Here is a 15,818-nt window from a genome sequence, read left to right on the forward strand (position 1 = left end):
AGCAAAATTATCAATAACCATTGATGGAGAAAACAAAATATTCCATGACAAAAACAAATTCAAACAGTACCTATCCACAAATCCAGCTTTACAGAAGGTACTAGAAGGAAAACTCCATCCCAAAGGGTCAAGCTACAACCAAAACTACCCAGGAAATAGATAACTATCCCATGGCAAAAACACAACTACACAAACGCTCGACTGGAAACAAGATCAAAATTAAGACTCTTAACAGTCACTGGTCATTAATATCTCTCAACATCAATGGCCTCAATTCTCCAATAAAAAGACACAGACTAACCGAATGGGTACATAAACAAGATCCAACATTCTTCTGCATCCAAGAAACACATCTCACCCATAATGAAAGGCATTACCTCAGGGTAAAAGGTTGGAAAAAAATATTCCAAGCAAATGGTCACAAGAAGCAAACAGGCATAGCCATTTTAGTATCGAACAAAATAGACTTTCAACCAAAATTAATCAAAAGGGATGAGGGAGGACACTTCATACTCATCAAAGGTAAAGTCAACCAAGATGACATCACAATTCTGAACATCTATGCTCCCAATACAAGGGCACCCACATTTGTAAAAGATCTCCTAAAAAAGCTTAAACCACACATCGATCCCCACACAATAATAGTGGGAGACTTCAACACCCCACTCTCACTGAAGGATAAGTCATTGAAACAGAAACTAAGCCGAGAAATAACATCATTAACCAATGCCATGGGTCAAATGGATCTAACAGATATCTATAGAACCTTTCGCCCAAACAAGAAAGAATACACCTTCTTCTCTGCACCCCATGGAACCTTCTCCAAAATTGATCACATCGTAGGTCACAAAGCAAGCCTCAATAGATACAAGAGGATTGAAATAATACCTTGTATCCTATCAGATCACCATGCTCTTAGGCTTCAATTCAACAACAACAGAAATAACAAAAAGCCTACACGTAGGTGGAAACTAAACAACTCTCAGCTAAATGACACCTGGGTCAGGGAAGAAATAAAGAAAGAAATCAAGGAGTTTCTGAAATTCAATGAAAATGAAGAAACAACATACCCAAATTTGTGGGATACATTGAAAGCAGTGCTAAGAGGAAAATTCATAGCACTAAGTGCCTTTAAAAAGAAATTGGAAACATCGCACATAAGCATCTTAACAACACAACTGGAAGCCCTAGAAAAAAAAGAAGCAGAAACACCCAAGAGGAATAGAAACCTGGAAATAATCAAACTCAGGGCTGAAATTAACAAATTAGAAACTAAGAAAACAGTCCAAAGAATCAACAAAACCAAAAGCTGGTTCTTTGAGAAAATCAACAAGATAGACAGACTGTTAGCCAAACTAACTAAAAGGCAGAGAGACAGTATTGAAATCAACAAAATCAGAAATGAAAAGGGAGACATAACAACAGACATTGAAGAAATTAAAAGAATCATAAGATCCTACTTTGAAGGCATATATGCCACAAAATTTGAAAATCTAAGGGAAAGGATGATTTTCTTGATCAATTTCACTTGCCAAAGTTGAATGAAGAACAGATAAACAAGCTAAATAGTCCCATTTCCCCTACAGAAATAGAAGCAATCATCGATGGTCTCCCAACCAAAAAAAGCCCAGGGCCAGATGGTTTCAGTGCAGAATTCTACCAGACCTTCAAGGGCGAGCTAATACCGATACTCTTCACGCTACTCCAAAAGATAGAAATGGATGGAAAATTACCAAATTCATTCTATGAGGCCATAGTCTCATTGATACCTAAACCTCACAAAGATTCAACAAAGAAAGAGAATTTCAGACCAATTTCTCTTATGAACATAGATGCAAAAATACTAAATAAAATACTTGCAAAACGAATACAGGAACACATCAAAGATATCATTCACCATGACCAAGTAGGCTTCATTCCAGGCATGCAGGAATGGTTTAATATACAGAAATTCATCAATGTAATCCACCATATAAACAAACTGAAAATAAAAAACCACATGATCATCTCCTTGGATGCAGAGAAGGCATTTGATAAAATTCAACACCCATTTATGTTTAAAGTTTTAGAGAGATCGGGGATACAAGGCACTTTCCTCAACATAATAAAGGCTATATACAGCAAGCCAATAGCCAAAATCAAAGTAAATGGTGAGATACTCAAGGAAATTCCTCTAAAATCAGGAACAAGGCAAGGCTGCCCACTCTCTCCATATCTCTTCAATATAGTACTCGAAGTTCTAGCCAGAGCAATAAGACAACAAAAGGAGATCAAGGGTATCCAAATGGGAAAGGAGGAAGTCAAATTATCCCTCTTTGCAGATGATATGATAGTGTACATAAGTGACCCTCAAAATTCCACCAGAGAACTCCTAAAGCTGATAAATACCTTCAGCAAATTGGCTGGATACAAAATTAACTCAAAAAAGTCTGTAGCCTTCCTATACACAAATGACAACCTTGCAGAGGAAGAAATTAGGAAAAGCACACCCTTCACATTAGCCACAAGCAATATAAAATATCTAGGAGTTACCCTAACTAAGCAAGTGAATGACTTGTATGAAAAAAATTTCAAAACTCTGAAGAAAGAGATTGAAGATGACCTGAGAAGATGGCATGATCTTCCTTGCTCATGGATTGGGAGAATTAACATAGTAAAAATGGCCATCCTACCAAAAGCAATCTACAGATTTAATGCAATCCCTATCAAAATACCTACACAATTTTTTAAAGACATTGAAAGTTCAATTCTGAACTTCATATGGAAAAACAAAAAACCCAGAATAGCTAAAACAATCTTGTACAATAAAAGGTGCTCCGGAGGAATCTCCATACCTGATCTCAAACTGTACTAGAAAGCAATAGTAATTAAAACAGCATGGTACTGGCACAGCAACAGGCTGGTTGATCAGTGGAATCGAATCGAAGACCCAGATATGAATCCACACACATATGGTCACTTGATTTTTGACAAAGAAGCCAAATCCATCCAATGGAAAAAGGATAGCATCTCCAACAAATGGTGCTGGTCTAACTGGAGGTCTATGTGTAAAAAAATGAAACTGGACCCATATTTGTCACCTTGCACAAAACTCAAATCCAAGTGGATTAAAGACCTCAACATAAAACCAGAGACACTAAGCCACTTAGAGGAAAAAGTGGGAAAGAGCCTGGAACATATTGGCACAGGAGACAACTTCCTGAACAGAACACCAACGGCCCAGGCCTTAATGTCAACCATTAATAAATGGGACCTCATGAGGCTGAGAAGCTTCTGTAAGGCTGGAGACACTGTCAAGAGAACAAAGCGACAGCCTACAGACTGGGAAAAAATCTTCACCAACCCTACATCTGACAAAGGTCTAATATCCAAAATATATAAAGAACTCAAGAAATTAAACACCACCAAACCAAATAACCCAATTGAGAAATGGGGCTTGGAACTAAACAGAGAATTCTCAACAGAGGAGTATTAAATGGCTGAGAAACACTTAAAGAAATGCTCAACCTCCTTAGTCATCAGGGAAATGCAAATCAAAACAACTCTGAGATTCCATCTTACACCCATCAGAACTGCTAAGATTAAAAACTCAAATGACACCACATGCTGGCGAGGATGTGGGGAGAGAGGAACACTCCTTCATTGCTGGTGGGAATGCAAACTAGTACAGCCACTTTGGAAATCTATCTGGTGCTATCTCAGAAAAATGGGAATAGGGCTTCCTCAAGACCCAGCTATTCCACTCCTTGGAATATACCCAGAAGATGCTCCAGCACACAACAAGAAAATTTGCTCAACCATGTTCATAGCAGCCTTATTCATAATAGCCAGAACATGGAAACAGCCTAAGTGTCCCTCAGTAGAAGAGTGGATAAAGAAACTGTGGTACATATACACTATGGAATACTACTCAGCTATTAAAAACAAGGAATTCCCAAAATTTGTGGCTAAATGGATTGAGCTAGAAATGATCATAATGAGTGAGTTAACCCAGAAGCAGAAAGAATCAAATGGTATATACTCACTTATATCTGCATACTAGCCCAAGGGGCATGTCCCATGAAAGCCTTCACTTAGCAGGAAACTGGGACAGAGGGGAAGGCATCCTATTGGGACTCTAAATGAGAGACGCATGGGAGAATAGCAAAACAAAAGGATACAGAGGGTCCTAGAAACCTACAAGTAGAACAATATGATAGGCTGATTTGGGCCCAGGGGTCCCGCTCAAACTAAGGCATCAGCCAAGGACAATACAGGAGGTAAACTTTAAACCCTTTCCCAGATCTAGCCAATGGTCAGAATATTCTCCACAGTTGAGTGGAGAGTGGGATATGACTTTCTCACGTACTCTGGTGCCTCACATTTGACCATGTCCCCTGGAGGGGGAGACCTGGTGGCACTCAGAGGAAGGACAGCAGGTAGCCAAGAAGAGACTTGATACCCTATGAGCATATACAGGGGGAGGTAATCCCCCTCAGGAACAGTCATAGTGGAGGGGAATAATGGGAAAATGGGGGAGGGGGAGGAATGGGAGGATACAAGGGATGGGATAAACATTGAGATGTAACAAGAATAAATTAATAATAATAAAAAAGAAATGAGAAAAATACATTAAATACACATATGAATGTCTCAGAATACCTAAAAATATTTTATATAACAGATGGGCTGGTGAGACTGATTATGGGTAAAGGTGCTTGCTGTCAACCCTGATGACCTAAGTTTGATGACATTAGTATTGAAAGAGATGATCACTGAGAGGAGAAAGGATGTAAAAGATCTCAGTCGTGTGTTTTTTTCCCAGGTAAAAGTCTCATTTTAAAGAAGGTTGGTTAAATGAAACATGTTGCTGACAAAAAATAAGTGTTGGTGTAAGTCTTAAAATGGCCACTCTCAGGCATGAATGCCAATGTCCAAAACACTAAATGCTAGTAGAAAATTATTCATGATTTTATTTTGTGTGTGTGTGTGTGTGTGTGTGTGTGTGTGTGTGTGTGTGTGTGTGTGTATGCCTGATTGCATGTCCATGTCACACATGTTTGCAGGAACAGGAGCCAGAAGAAGGAGCTCTATGTGGTTGTGAGCTGCCATGTGAGTGTTGGGAATTGACCCTGGGTCCTCTGAAGGAGCAGTAAGTGATCCTAACAGAGGAGCCATCACTCCAGCCCCAAAAGTCAAAATTCAGAAATGTTCCTATGTGCTTCCTCGCCTGTGTGCTCTTTCCTGTTACTCGCATGGCCATGTCTTTGGGTAAAGAAAGGTGAACGTAACCCGTATCTAACCCGAGGACACAGTTGATGAGCTGCACTGAGATCTGACTTCATCAAGCACCTCCTGCAAGTCCACTGACAGTCCCTCTCTACTGAGCACGTCTGTGGAGCTGTGCCCTTATGGTCACCCTGTTGTCCAATAGCAAATCACAATCCCTGGGAAATTCTCTGCTTCTATGACAGTAACAGCCTCACAACACTTTACAGAAACACCAAACTTATAGGCTGAACTGAGGGAAACAGGACAATGTGGCATTCTTGAGCTGCACTGAGGCTGAGGGTGACTAGCGGGCTCTGGAGGAGGGATGAGCAACCCTGGAAGTGCTGGATCTGAACTGGAGGTGTCCTTTACGTTTCTACCTACAGAGAGGCACATCGGACTTCATCCTTTGTGCTGCACAAGTGCCCAGGACATATTAGTACATATTTTACTCCAGTATCCTGTTTGTGGTATTTGGTGAGTTAGCACATTCTGATGTGGTTTGTGCCCCTCAGAGACAACACACAAATAAGAAGTGTGATCACATAGATAATTAAACCCACTAAGCTGCAATAAATACATCACCTTGAATAAAGATGTCACCAGCCACTCCAACTACATCTAACACGGAGGAACTGTGAGACAGTGAGTTCACTGCACAGTGATAACTGACTATGAGCAATTATCTCTTACAAATTATTCAGAGCCACTAAGTAGACACAAGACAAGTGTGTCTGTAAAGAGCATGGCAGGAGGCCCTACAAGTGAGGCATGAAGAAGCTTGTTTCAGTGGATGGACACTCTTGTGTCTGAGCAGATGTCATGTATTGGGCAGGTAGCCAGACTATCACCAGGAATCATCTGGGAGGTTCAGGATTTGGATCAGGAGGTGAGAAACTTCTGTGAGGATGTAATATAAATTCCCAGCCCCCCAGACAAGAGCTGGGCATGGCTGGATGTGCCTGACATGACATCCACACACGAGGTAGAAGCAGGAGGGTCAAGGGGCTTAGAGGTGCCAGTCTAGCTCTGGTTCAGTGATAGACCTTGTCTCACAGGGAATATCAAACATATCAAACAAAACTGAAAGAAAACAAAGCCTGTTTGCATTCAAGGATTGATCTCACACTGTTGCTTCTCGTGGTCTAGGCAGACACAGCAGAGGGTGGGCAGCATCTGTGATGTTAAGGAGAATTACTAGCTGCATCCTGTCATCCTCAGAAAGCAAACAGGTTGTAATCACAGCCTTGGGGAACCTTGTGTTGGGCTATGAGGAAGGAGCGCCTCATTTCAATTCCTTGTACCTTATCTGGATCCTTGGTCCTTGGACTCTCTGTCACCTCAGGAGGACTTCCCTGTTACATCCTCCCCTGACTGTGCTATGATGACTCTTGTAGCCTCCTGTGCCCAACAACAGTCATCGCCACATCACTGTGGAGTGTGGGCTCACGCCTGTTGGGAGCCAGCCCGGGGTCATTCAAGGCTAAAAGAGTCTACTGGCTATGGAAAGATACTGATGCCTGTTCCAAAGCTAACTTCCTCCTTTCAGCCTCTGCATAACTTCCTCCCTTCACCCCCTGCAGATGTTATTTAGCAGGTTAGCTCGGGACTTTCTGAGAGATAGATAGCTAAGATAAGATAGAAATTGCTCCGAGAAAAACCACAGGATGTTCCCCTGATGGTATTATCTGGAGACATTCTCGTGGCCCCCCCCCCCCACTGCTTAGTTCCTGCCTCCACCTCATATAAGCTTCTGTTTTTGATTCAATAAACGGACCTTGATAGGAACGAAACTTGGTCTCGCCTCTTTCTTTCTTGTCCCATCTCTCAGGTATGGCTCCCCTCGAGACCACGTAATTCCTGGTCCTGCTGGATGGGACACACGCCTAAGAAGGAGCATTGCTCTAGGGGACAGATAGCCTCTGGGATGGGCAGTGGATTGGATGAGACCACAGGGCCCCCTCTCCTATGTCCTTACCAGACAAAGCATCCCAACACCAAGAATGAGAAGCCAGCATGTTCCTTCGGCATCTGGAAACACAATAGACTGCTGCAATGGCGACTCCAAGGACTGTGGCTACTCCTATAGGCAGACCAATCTTCCAGGTGCTCCATGGACGCTGGGTGCTATTCACTGTAGGTGGACTCTGGATGGCTGAGGTAAGCTGGGTGGTATCTGCGATCTTTATTGTTGTTGATCCTTCAAAATAATGAGAAAAATATAGATAAAGCTAAAAAATACACCTCCATCAGCACCTTCTCACGTAAAGAGATGAATAAGATGTGTGTGTAAGATGTCCTTACAGAGTTGATTTCATTACCAAAGAAAGCAAATGTCTATTGAGCCATCAAACAATGTGACATATTTACTGTGTTTAGAAGTTTGTGGATGTTGGCACATTGGTGGTGTTTGGTTGTGTGAAAGAAAGATAGTGAAGACTTCAAAATAGTGCTTGAGCTGGTGGAAGGGCAGCTATAGCAGAGGAAGAAAAAGCTGGAAGCTGGCAGCGATGTATACAGACGAAGGGCTCATTAGCAGGCCATGGAGAGCCTGGGACACTGGTTAATAGCAACTGAGAAAGACTGAGAGGTGAGGTGGAAGAAAGAAAACCTTGTGGTCATCACTGGCTCCACAGACAGGAAGATAACCATGAAACCACTCCCTCAGTCTATCTAATTTTCTGGTACACTTATTGACATCCACATAGGGCAGTCATCAGACTTTTCAAGAGAACCGCCATGCCCTTCCCACCTGTGGACGTTTCCTTGTGGTGATCTACCTAACTACTTACTTGGCTTTTCTTTCAAGTGTGTTGGCAATATCCTGAGACACTTTCTGAAATCTCCATTGGAGAGTGTTGAGAGACCTTGTGTTAGGTCGCTGTTAGCCTCCCATTGCTTCATGGTACTCCTGGCATCAGGGTGACTCGGTCTCCAGGTCTTGTTACTTGGATAAAAGTAAATGGGAGGCCGCCCATCAATGGCGATGGCCCAGCAGGGATCAATGAGTTCTCTTTTATGATATCGAGAATGCATGGTGACATTTATTGTGTGATCTCCTGCAAATGGCACAGGGAACAGTCATCATCTACCCTTTACAGAGCCATCACCCCCTCAATGGCCAAGTCTGTCTCTGCACACTTAGTGACCAGTGTTCTTTCCTCCTTGGCTCAACATGTACTTCCAGGTTGGGTCAATATTCAGTTCTTTTATGAAGCTGCATCCACGGCCCCCTTCCTACATTTGCTCAGCTCTCCCTGGTTCTTATTGATAGCCCCTAGCTTTACATTCGGTCCCATACTTACCAGTGATCTTGGAAGACTCTTCTAAAATGCTTTTCATTCTGGGGGGCAAATCTCTGCATGCCTTGGCGGCATTTTCCTCCTTCATGAGTTGATGCAGAAGTGTGTCTTGACTTTCATTATCAAGCTGAAAGAGAGTGTATCCATTCACCGAGCACTTCCCAGCTGTCCTACGATGCTTGACACTGACGTTGCAACTGAGATCTGGACCTGTGAGAGAAATATGCTGGTGAGGTCCAATGTGGGAGCAGAGTCCATAGACTCATAGTTTTTTTAACACTCAGAATCCATCTGAAGGGCAAAAGGTCATTCATTCAAGAGGTCCACCAGGTCTGGATCCTTATGTTTGTGCCATTTTTGACTCTCTTATGTTGGTAGGACTCCTCAAGTACACATAGTGTCACCAGGTAGATTTGTCTCACAAGTTCTTTTATTGTCAGAAAGAATGAAAGAAATGGTTAAATAATGAAGGAAACTATCAAAATGAGAAATTTGATGAAACTGTATTTGAACAAGCCAGCTATGTCCCAGCCTCACCAAGCAGAAAACCTTGTCAGCTTTGTCCATGTGGTTCTGGCTTTAGAGTCAAGGATACAAGACAGGTTTCCTCTCTGGGCTATGTAAAGCTGCTGAGGCAAGGCGTATGTCAGGGGTATCTCTGCATGGAGGCTCAGAGATGCCCTTGTGTGAAGTTATGAAGGTGGAGCCTGGATTACATTGCATAGCAAGATTTTGGAGATGCCAGAGTCATGGGAAACCTGCCAAGGAGAGCTGATAACAGGGTGTGGGGCACAGAACCAGCCAAAGGGAGGGTAGTGTGTTGCAGTCAGCAGAGCTGACAGGGTTTAGGGAGCTGAAGAGCACTATGATGTCACACATGGGGATGCAGGGTTTTGAGCTGCTGGTTTTTGTAGGCTCAATTTTCTTAACAAATATATTTTATTACAAACTTATTAACTGAGTGTATGTCACTTATAACCCGACTAACCAAAACAATAAGAAAAGAGGATTAAAAAATACAATAACAAAACCATAAGGATATCAGTTCCGAGGAATGATTCTCCTGGTGTAATCAGCAGGATTTCTTCTGCTGGAACCTGGAGTAACCAGAACATGGAACCTCAGCAGTAGCCAGAGTCCTGAAGCCTTCCCTTAAGCTGTTCTCTCTAGGAGTGTCTCAAAGTGGAGCAATGAACAGCCAAAACTATGCCAAGTCTCCAAAGGCCCCGCCTCCAGTTTGGGGCTCATTTACATATCTCCTCCCAGAGTCTGTTCATGGATCTTTTCAGCTGGCAACAATCAAGCTCCCGCACAAGGCAGTTTGTCTTCTAGTGGATTAACATCACCTGTTCTCTCACAAGACCATTCCCCATTCCACACTTGGGATCATAACAAAAACAGGTTTATCTCTTCTTCAGGGTTTCATCTTGCTTTAGTGCACTGTTTCTTCACTGTGCTCCCTTCCCTCCCTTTCAGAATGGCAATGCATATTCTGTGCCACATAATGTTGGAAGTATATGATCTGCTTTTTTATTTTAATTTTACAGGAGGTTCCAGCTAAGAGGATGCCCTGAGTCTCAAAAGAGACTTTGAACTTTGGGCTCTCTAATGGGGTTGTGACTGTGACAGAATATGAGGATTTCTGAAATTGGACTGAATTCATTTTTGCATTTCTATAAGCCTGCTGGGGGCAGGGAGTGCACAGTGGTTGTTTGAATCAAAATGCCCCCCATAAGCTCAAATATTTGAATGCTTGATCATTAGGGCATGCCAGTACCTGAGAGGGATCAGGAGTATGGCCTATTTGGACTAGCTGTGGTCTTATTGGAGGGATTGCATCATCAGGGATGGACTTTGAGGTTTCCAAGAGCCCATTCCAAGGCCAGAGCCTCTTATTTCTTACTGGATTTGGATCCAGATGTAGAACTGTCAGCTAGCATGTCTGCCTGTGTACCACCCTGCCCCCCACCATGAGGATAATGGACTAAACCTCTAGAACCATCCTCACGCTTCACATAAATGTTTACTTTGAGAAGAGATGCCATGGTCATGGTGTCTCTTCACAGCAACAGAGCACTGACAAAGACAATTTCTTTCTCCCTTCAGTTGCTTTTGGCCTGAGTATTTTTATCACAGCAGCAGAATGAAACTAGAACAGCACAATGACAAGTCCCCAGATGTAATGCAGCATTCCTGTGGTGGCTTCCTGGAACCGCTCAGAGGATGGCCCACACTCCCAGACAAGGAAAACCTAGGATGGTCAAGTCTGGGAGTAGAAGAGTGGTGATGAGAAAGCCCAGAGAAGCTCATGTGCCAGAGTGGATGGAACAGCAAACAGTTCTGGGAAATGTGCAGTGTCCCAGGTGCCTTGTGGGATGCAGGAGCAGCCATGTTGGGAAGCATCCTGAGAATGGCCAAGGAGAAGGGCACCAGCAGTGTTGGGAGCTCAGAGGTGATGATGGCTCAAGGGGTGATGATGGCTCAAGGCTGGGGTGGTGCTAGGAGACTGTATTCCTGAATCCCAGCAAACATGGCACAGAAAACTCCCATCAGGACTGCCTGTCAGCAGGCAGTAGCATGAAGGACCATGGTCCACTGAAGACTAAGGAAGACACAGCCTGAGGCCTGACTGCTAAGGGGCCATGAGGAATAGAACACAGAGATCCTGAAGCAGATAGATGGTTGCCAACCTAGATGTGGCTGGACTTTAATAATTAAAGGCAAAACAGATGAACGGAGGTCTGAAAGCGGCCACCCCAAGGCTCCTGTGCCCATTGTGTAAAACTGATCCACTGGGGCTAGAGAGATGGCACAGCATTAAGAGTACCTGTTGCTCTTGCAGAAAATTCAGGTTCATTCCTAGCAACCACATATTAGCTCAAACTGCCTGTAACTCCAGCTTTAGGGGATCCTATGTCCTGTTTTAGTTTCCAAGGACACCAAGAATACACATGGACATAAGTCAGTCAAGATCTTATGCACATAAAATGAAAATATATCTAAAACAATTTAAAAGCAAACTGCCTCAAAGACAGACCCACAGACCAGGTCCCAACAAGGAGGGACCACTCATCTCCTCAGCAAGTGCAGTGGTTCTGTCTGTCTCCTCCATCCCTGCCCTGTCACTCAGGAGTGAACCCCCAGATGCTACTGTGTATGTCTGCTGTGGTGGTTTAAATGAGATGGTCCTCCATAGGCTCAGGTATTTGAGTAGTTGGTCCTAAGTTGGTGGCAGCTGTTTGGGTAAGTTTAGGAGGCATGACTTTGCTTAGGAAGTATGTCACTGGATGTGGCTTTGACCAAAACCCCTGGGCCAATTCCCATTTCTGCATCTCTACATCTTGTTTGAGGTTTAGGGTGTGGGCCCTGGGAGAGAGTGTCCTCACTTCCTGGCCTATCAGAAAGGGCTTCAGGCCTCAGGGAGACTCATGAGGTGAGCAAGCCACAGTCAGACAAGATATCCAGAAGTGAGGCATTGCTGCAGGGACACAGCAAGTCACTGTGTGCTGAGAGCTGCTTAGCAGGGAGACAAGGACATCTGTCTGACAGAGCATCTCCTGTTACTGGAAGCTTGTGGGAATCTTATCTCATCTAGAGGAAGTGACTGAGGTCTGTTCTCAAGTCAGCTGCCACTTCTCCCTCAGCAAGCACCTCAGACCTCAGGAGTGTCCCCTATGTTCTATGAGATTCAAGGAATCAATTGGACAAATGGATTGAGCATGAAGCTGTGAACCCAGGACCTTCTCCTGTCATATTTAGATGACCCAGAGTTCAGAGGCAGCATAGAACCCAGTGCTGCCTGGGAAACATGCAGCTGTCACAGGACTTTTGAAGGCACTCTGGGGGGATGGGCACAACACTAGCACATGGAATAAACTCTAATCTAGCTTAGAGCACAAACCTTCTGTCTCATTCATCAGCTTGTTGCCTTCTGCTGCTATCTCAGGAAATGCAGACTTGAGTGTTTGATGCAGAGAGAGAAAAGATGAAGCTTGCCAGCTTTATTTTTGAGGGGGGGGGGAGAAGAGTGTTGTCCATTTACAGAACCAAAACCCTACTCCTGCCTCATGGACACTATTATCTGATCCACCTACCCAGGAGGAAGACTACAGAGGCCTGGGAGCAAGGGCAGAAGCTTCCATAGGTCCCCACCCAGGTCCATTGCCAGGTTCCTCCATAGAGAACCAAGTGTTCCAGCCCCTGACTTAGCTCAGGTGTCTTCAGGAGAGCACAGATTGCCACCTGGTGGATGAGCAGCAAAAGGCATTTTGTAGATGATAAAGTGGGGAAGGAGGGGTGGGCTGGGTTGAAAAGTCATGGAAGCTGAGCCTGGTGACCCAAACCTGCAATCCCAGCACTTGTAGACCAAGGGAGAGAAGAGATTGTTTCACATTCTAGAGTGTGAAGCCTTACCTTAAAACAAAGCAGCAACCCAAGGAGTGAAGGGAGAGAGAGAGAGAGAGAGAGAGAGAGAGAGAGAGAGAGAGAGAGAGAGAGAGAGAGAAAAGAAGAAGAAGAAGAAGAAGAAGAAGAAGGAGGAGGAGGAGGAGGAGAAGGAGAGATAGGGAAAGGGGGAAGGGGGAGGAGGGAAGTGGGGAGGGAGGGAAGGGTGGCAGGGAGAGGGGGACGGGGAATGGAGGAGAGATGGGGAGAGAGGGGGAGGAGGAAGGGGGAACAAGGGAAAGTAGGAGAGGGAGGGGGAAGGGGGAGGAAGGGGGGAAAAAGGGAGGGGAAGGGAGGGGAAGGAGAGAGAGGGGGAGGTAGGATGGAGGGAGAGGGGTGGAGGGGAAGAAGGGAGGGGAAGGGAGGGGGATGGAGTGGGAAGGGGTGGGAGAAGGAGGAGGGAGGAAAGGAGGAATGGGGATAAGGAAGGAGGGAGGGGGAAGAAGGAGGGAGGGTGGCTGGGGAGGGAGGAAGGAGGAGAGGGGGAGAGGGGAAGAGGGAGATGGAAGGGGAGGAGAAAAAGAGTAAGGATGTGGGTGGTTGTAGCTGCCTTGTCCCAGGAAGCATCCATTGTGATCTGCTGGAGAGGTTCCATGAGAAGATCAGAAAGAAAGCTCAAGGGCAAAGCGGTCCCACGATGGTGGAGGGCTTACTAGGAATCCCAGGGACCGCAGTCTTCAGAGCACAGCATGCCAGGGGAGCTGTGAGAGGGGTCCTGGTGCCTGGGTTCTAGGCTCCTACAGACACCAGTGGTGCTGAGGGGACCAAGGTCACCAGGTCATCTCTTCTGCCCCATGAGCTTTTCACTCATTTAGCCTTGCCCCGTCCTTCCACCATAACAGTTCCCCTAACTCCTTCAATCCCCTGAAGTCTGGGTCTGGTAGAGCCGGGGACAGCCTGGCATCTGTCTCTGAGATGGTCCAGGGGAAGGGGAAGGCCAGGGGCTTCCTGCTAGCTTAGGACTGTGAACTTCCTGGCTTAGAGCCAAGTCATTCCTCCATGCCCCAACCCCTGCTCCCCCCCACCCCCCACCCCAGGAACTCACCAACCAGCGACTTGGTGGTCCCCAGACAGCTCAGCAGAACTAAAAGCCTCAGATACCAGGGGCCATGCTTGATGGTTGGTCCTTCTATCATGGTTCCTTCCTGAGACCTGGCTTCCTACAGGGCAAGAGATTCCGAGAATCAGAGAGAATCAGGGAGTCCTCAGTACTGCCCAGCAGAGGATCCAGCACACAGATTCTCGAAAGTTCTAAGGCTCCTGGGCTGTGAACTCAGGCACTTCCATACTCCAGCCATGCCAGTTCCTAATCCACCTTTTTGTACACGTCTCCTCCACAAATCCCTCCGGATCCTGGTGGCTCTGGTAGTCCTCCCTAGAGGACCAAGGTTCCTGACACCCTCAGGCTCACATGGCGCACAGAGGCGACAACTGTGAACTGAGTGGCCAAGACATTGTGGCTCAGGGCTCCCACACCACCTAGGTCCCTTCATCTCACTCACCAGCAGCTGCGCCTTCAAAGTCCTTTGGCAACAGAGTCAGGAAACACAGAGAATAAATCAGAGCAGTCAGCTGGATCCTCTGTAGATTGCCGCCAGAATCAGAGAAATTTATACCCGCCCAGTCCAGATCCCGCCCTGGTGCGGTGACATGTCCAGGCGCACAGCATGCTGGGCCTTGCTTCTAGGCCTTCTGTCCTGCCCTCATCAAAGTAGGTGCCCCTGAGTCATTTTTTGTTCTAGCAGGTTCTGCTGCCTCTCCTCGAGCGTCACACACACCCTTGGTCTCCCTCAGAGCTCCAGCCTGAGCTTTCTAGCTTCCCCTATCTCTTTTCTTCTCCACACAAGACTCATTTGCCCCTCCTGGTCCCTTTCCCCATCACCTCCTGGTGCTGCTCAAGTTCTCTGTTTTCCAGCTGCTTGCTGCCCTGGCCCTTCCCCACTGCTCCTAGCCACGCCCCCTTCCCACCCCCATTTCCTTTCTTGTATTTTCTACCCACTGAAGACAATGACTAGTGGCAACGGAAGGCTCCCTGTCACCGGAACCTAAGTCCCAGTAGAAAGTTTTGCAATCAAAATCTTCTTCCAATAGAAGCAGTTTCCGGAGCCTGAAGGGTGACTCAGTGGTTGAGAGAGAAATCATCTGCTCTTTTGGAGGACCCAGGTTGGATTCCCTGCTGTCACATAGCAGCTCTCCTCCTAAAGTTTTTGTCTGTTTGTTTTTGAGACAAGATTTCACTGTGTAGCGCTGGCTGTTCTGGAACTAGCTCCATAGACCAGGCTGGCTTCAAACTCAGATCTGCTGCCTCTGCCTCCATAGTGCTGGGATTAAAGGCCTGTGCCACCATGCCAGTCTGCTTGCTACCTTCTGTAACTGTGGTTCCAGGGGATCTGATGCAGGCTTCTGGCCTCCGTGGGCACTGCAAAACCATGGCACAGACACACAAACACACAGACAAAACACTCATACACATGGGATAAAAATGAATGAACTTTTTTCTTTCTGTCTTAGACCTCTGCAGAAGAAATGTCCAGATCCTTGATAGAAAGTGTGAATCATCTTTTAAAAGTGTTTTTGAAGCTGTATTGTATGTCTGTAAAGGGGTGTGTGTGTGTGTGTGTGTGTGTGTGTGTGTGTGTGTGTGGGCACTTACAGGACAGAGATTAACTTTGTGTGTGAATTGACATATAACTATATCCACCTTGCTTTAGGACACAGGGTCTTTCATAGTCTCAGCTCTCTGAGTTGGCTATTAAGTCTGACCAGAGCACCCCAGCCCTGCCCAGCTCTGAATCCTAAATATCCTTAAACTCACTCTGGAGC

The 15,818-nt window shown here is 45.6% G+C and overlaps 1 protein-coding gene across 1 annotated transcript; it reads right to left on the bottom strand.

Moving 5' to 3' along the window:
- Window positions 1-7,154: 7,154 nt before the first annotated feature.
- LOC127205162 (histocompatibility antigen 60b-like) lies at window positions 7,155-14,131 on the bottom strand. Its single transcript, XM_051164350.1, has 4 exons — window positions 14,041-14,131; window positions 8,556-8,762; window positions 8,043-8,309; window positions 7,155-7,450 (listed from the first exon to the last, which is right to left on the bottom strand). Exons 1-4 carry the CDS (start codon window positions 14,129-14,131, stop codon window positions 7,155-7,157), a joined length of 861 nt encoding a protein of 286 aa, XP_051020307.1.
- Between the last annotated feature and the right edge of the window lie 1,687 nt (window positions 14,132-15,818).

This window comes from Acomys russatus, chromosome 21, assembly GCF_903995435.1.
Source record: "Acomys russatus chromosome 21, mAcoRus1.1, whole genome shotgun sequence".
In the NCBI taxonomy this organism is placed as follows: Eukaryota; Metazoa; Chordata; class Mammalia; order Rodentia; family Muridae; genus Acomys; species Acomys russatus.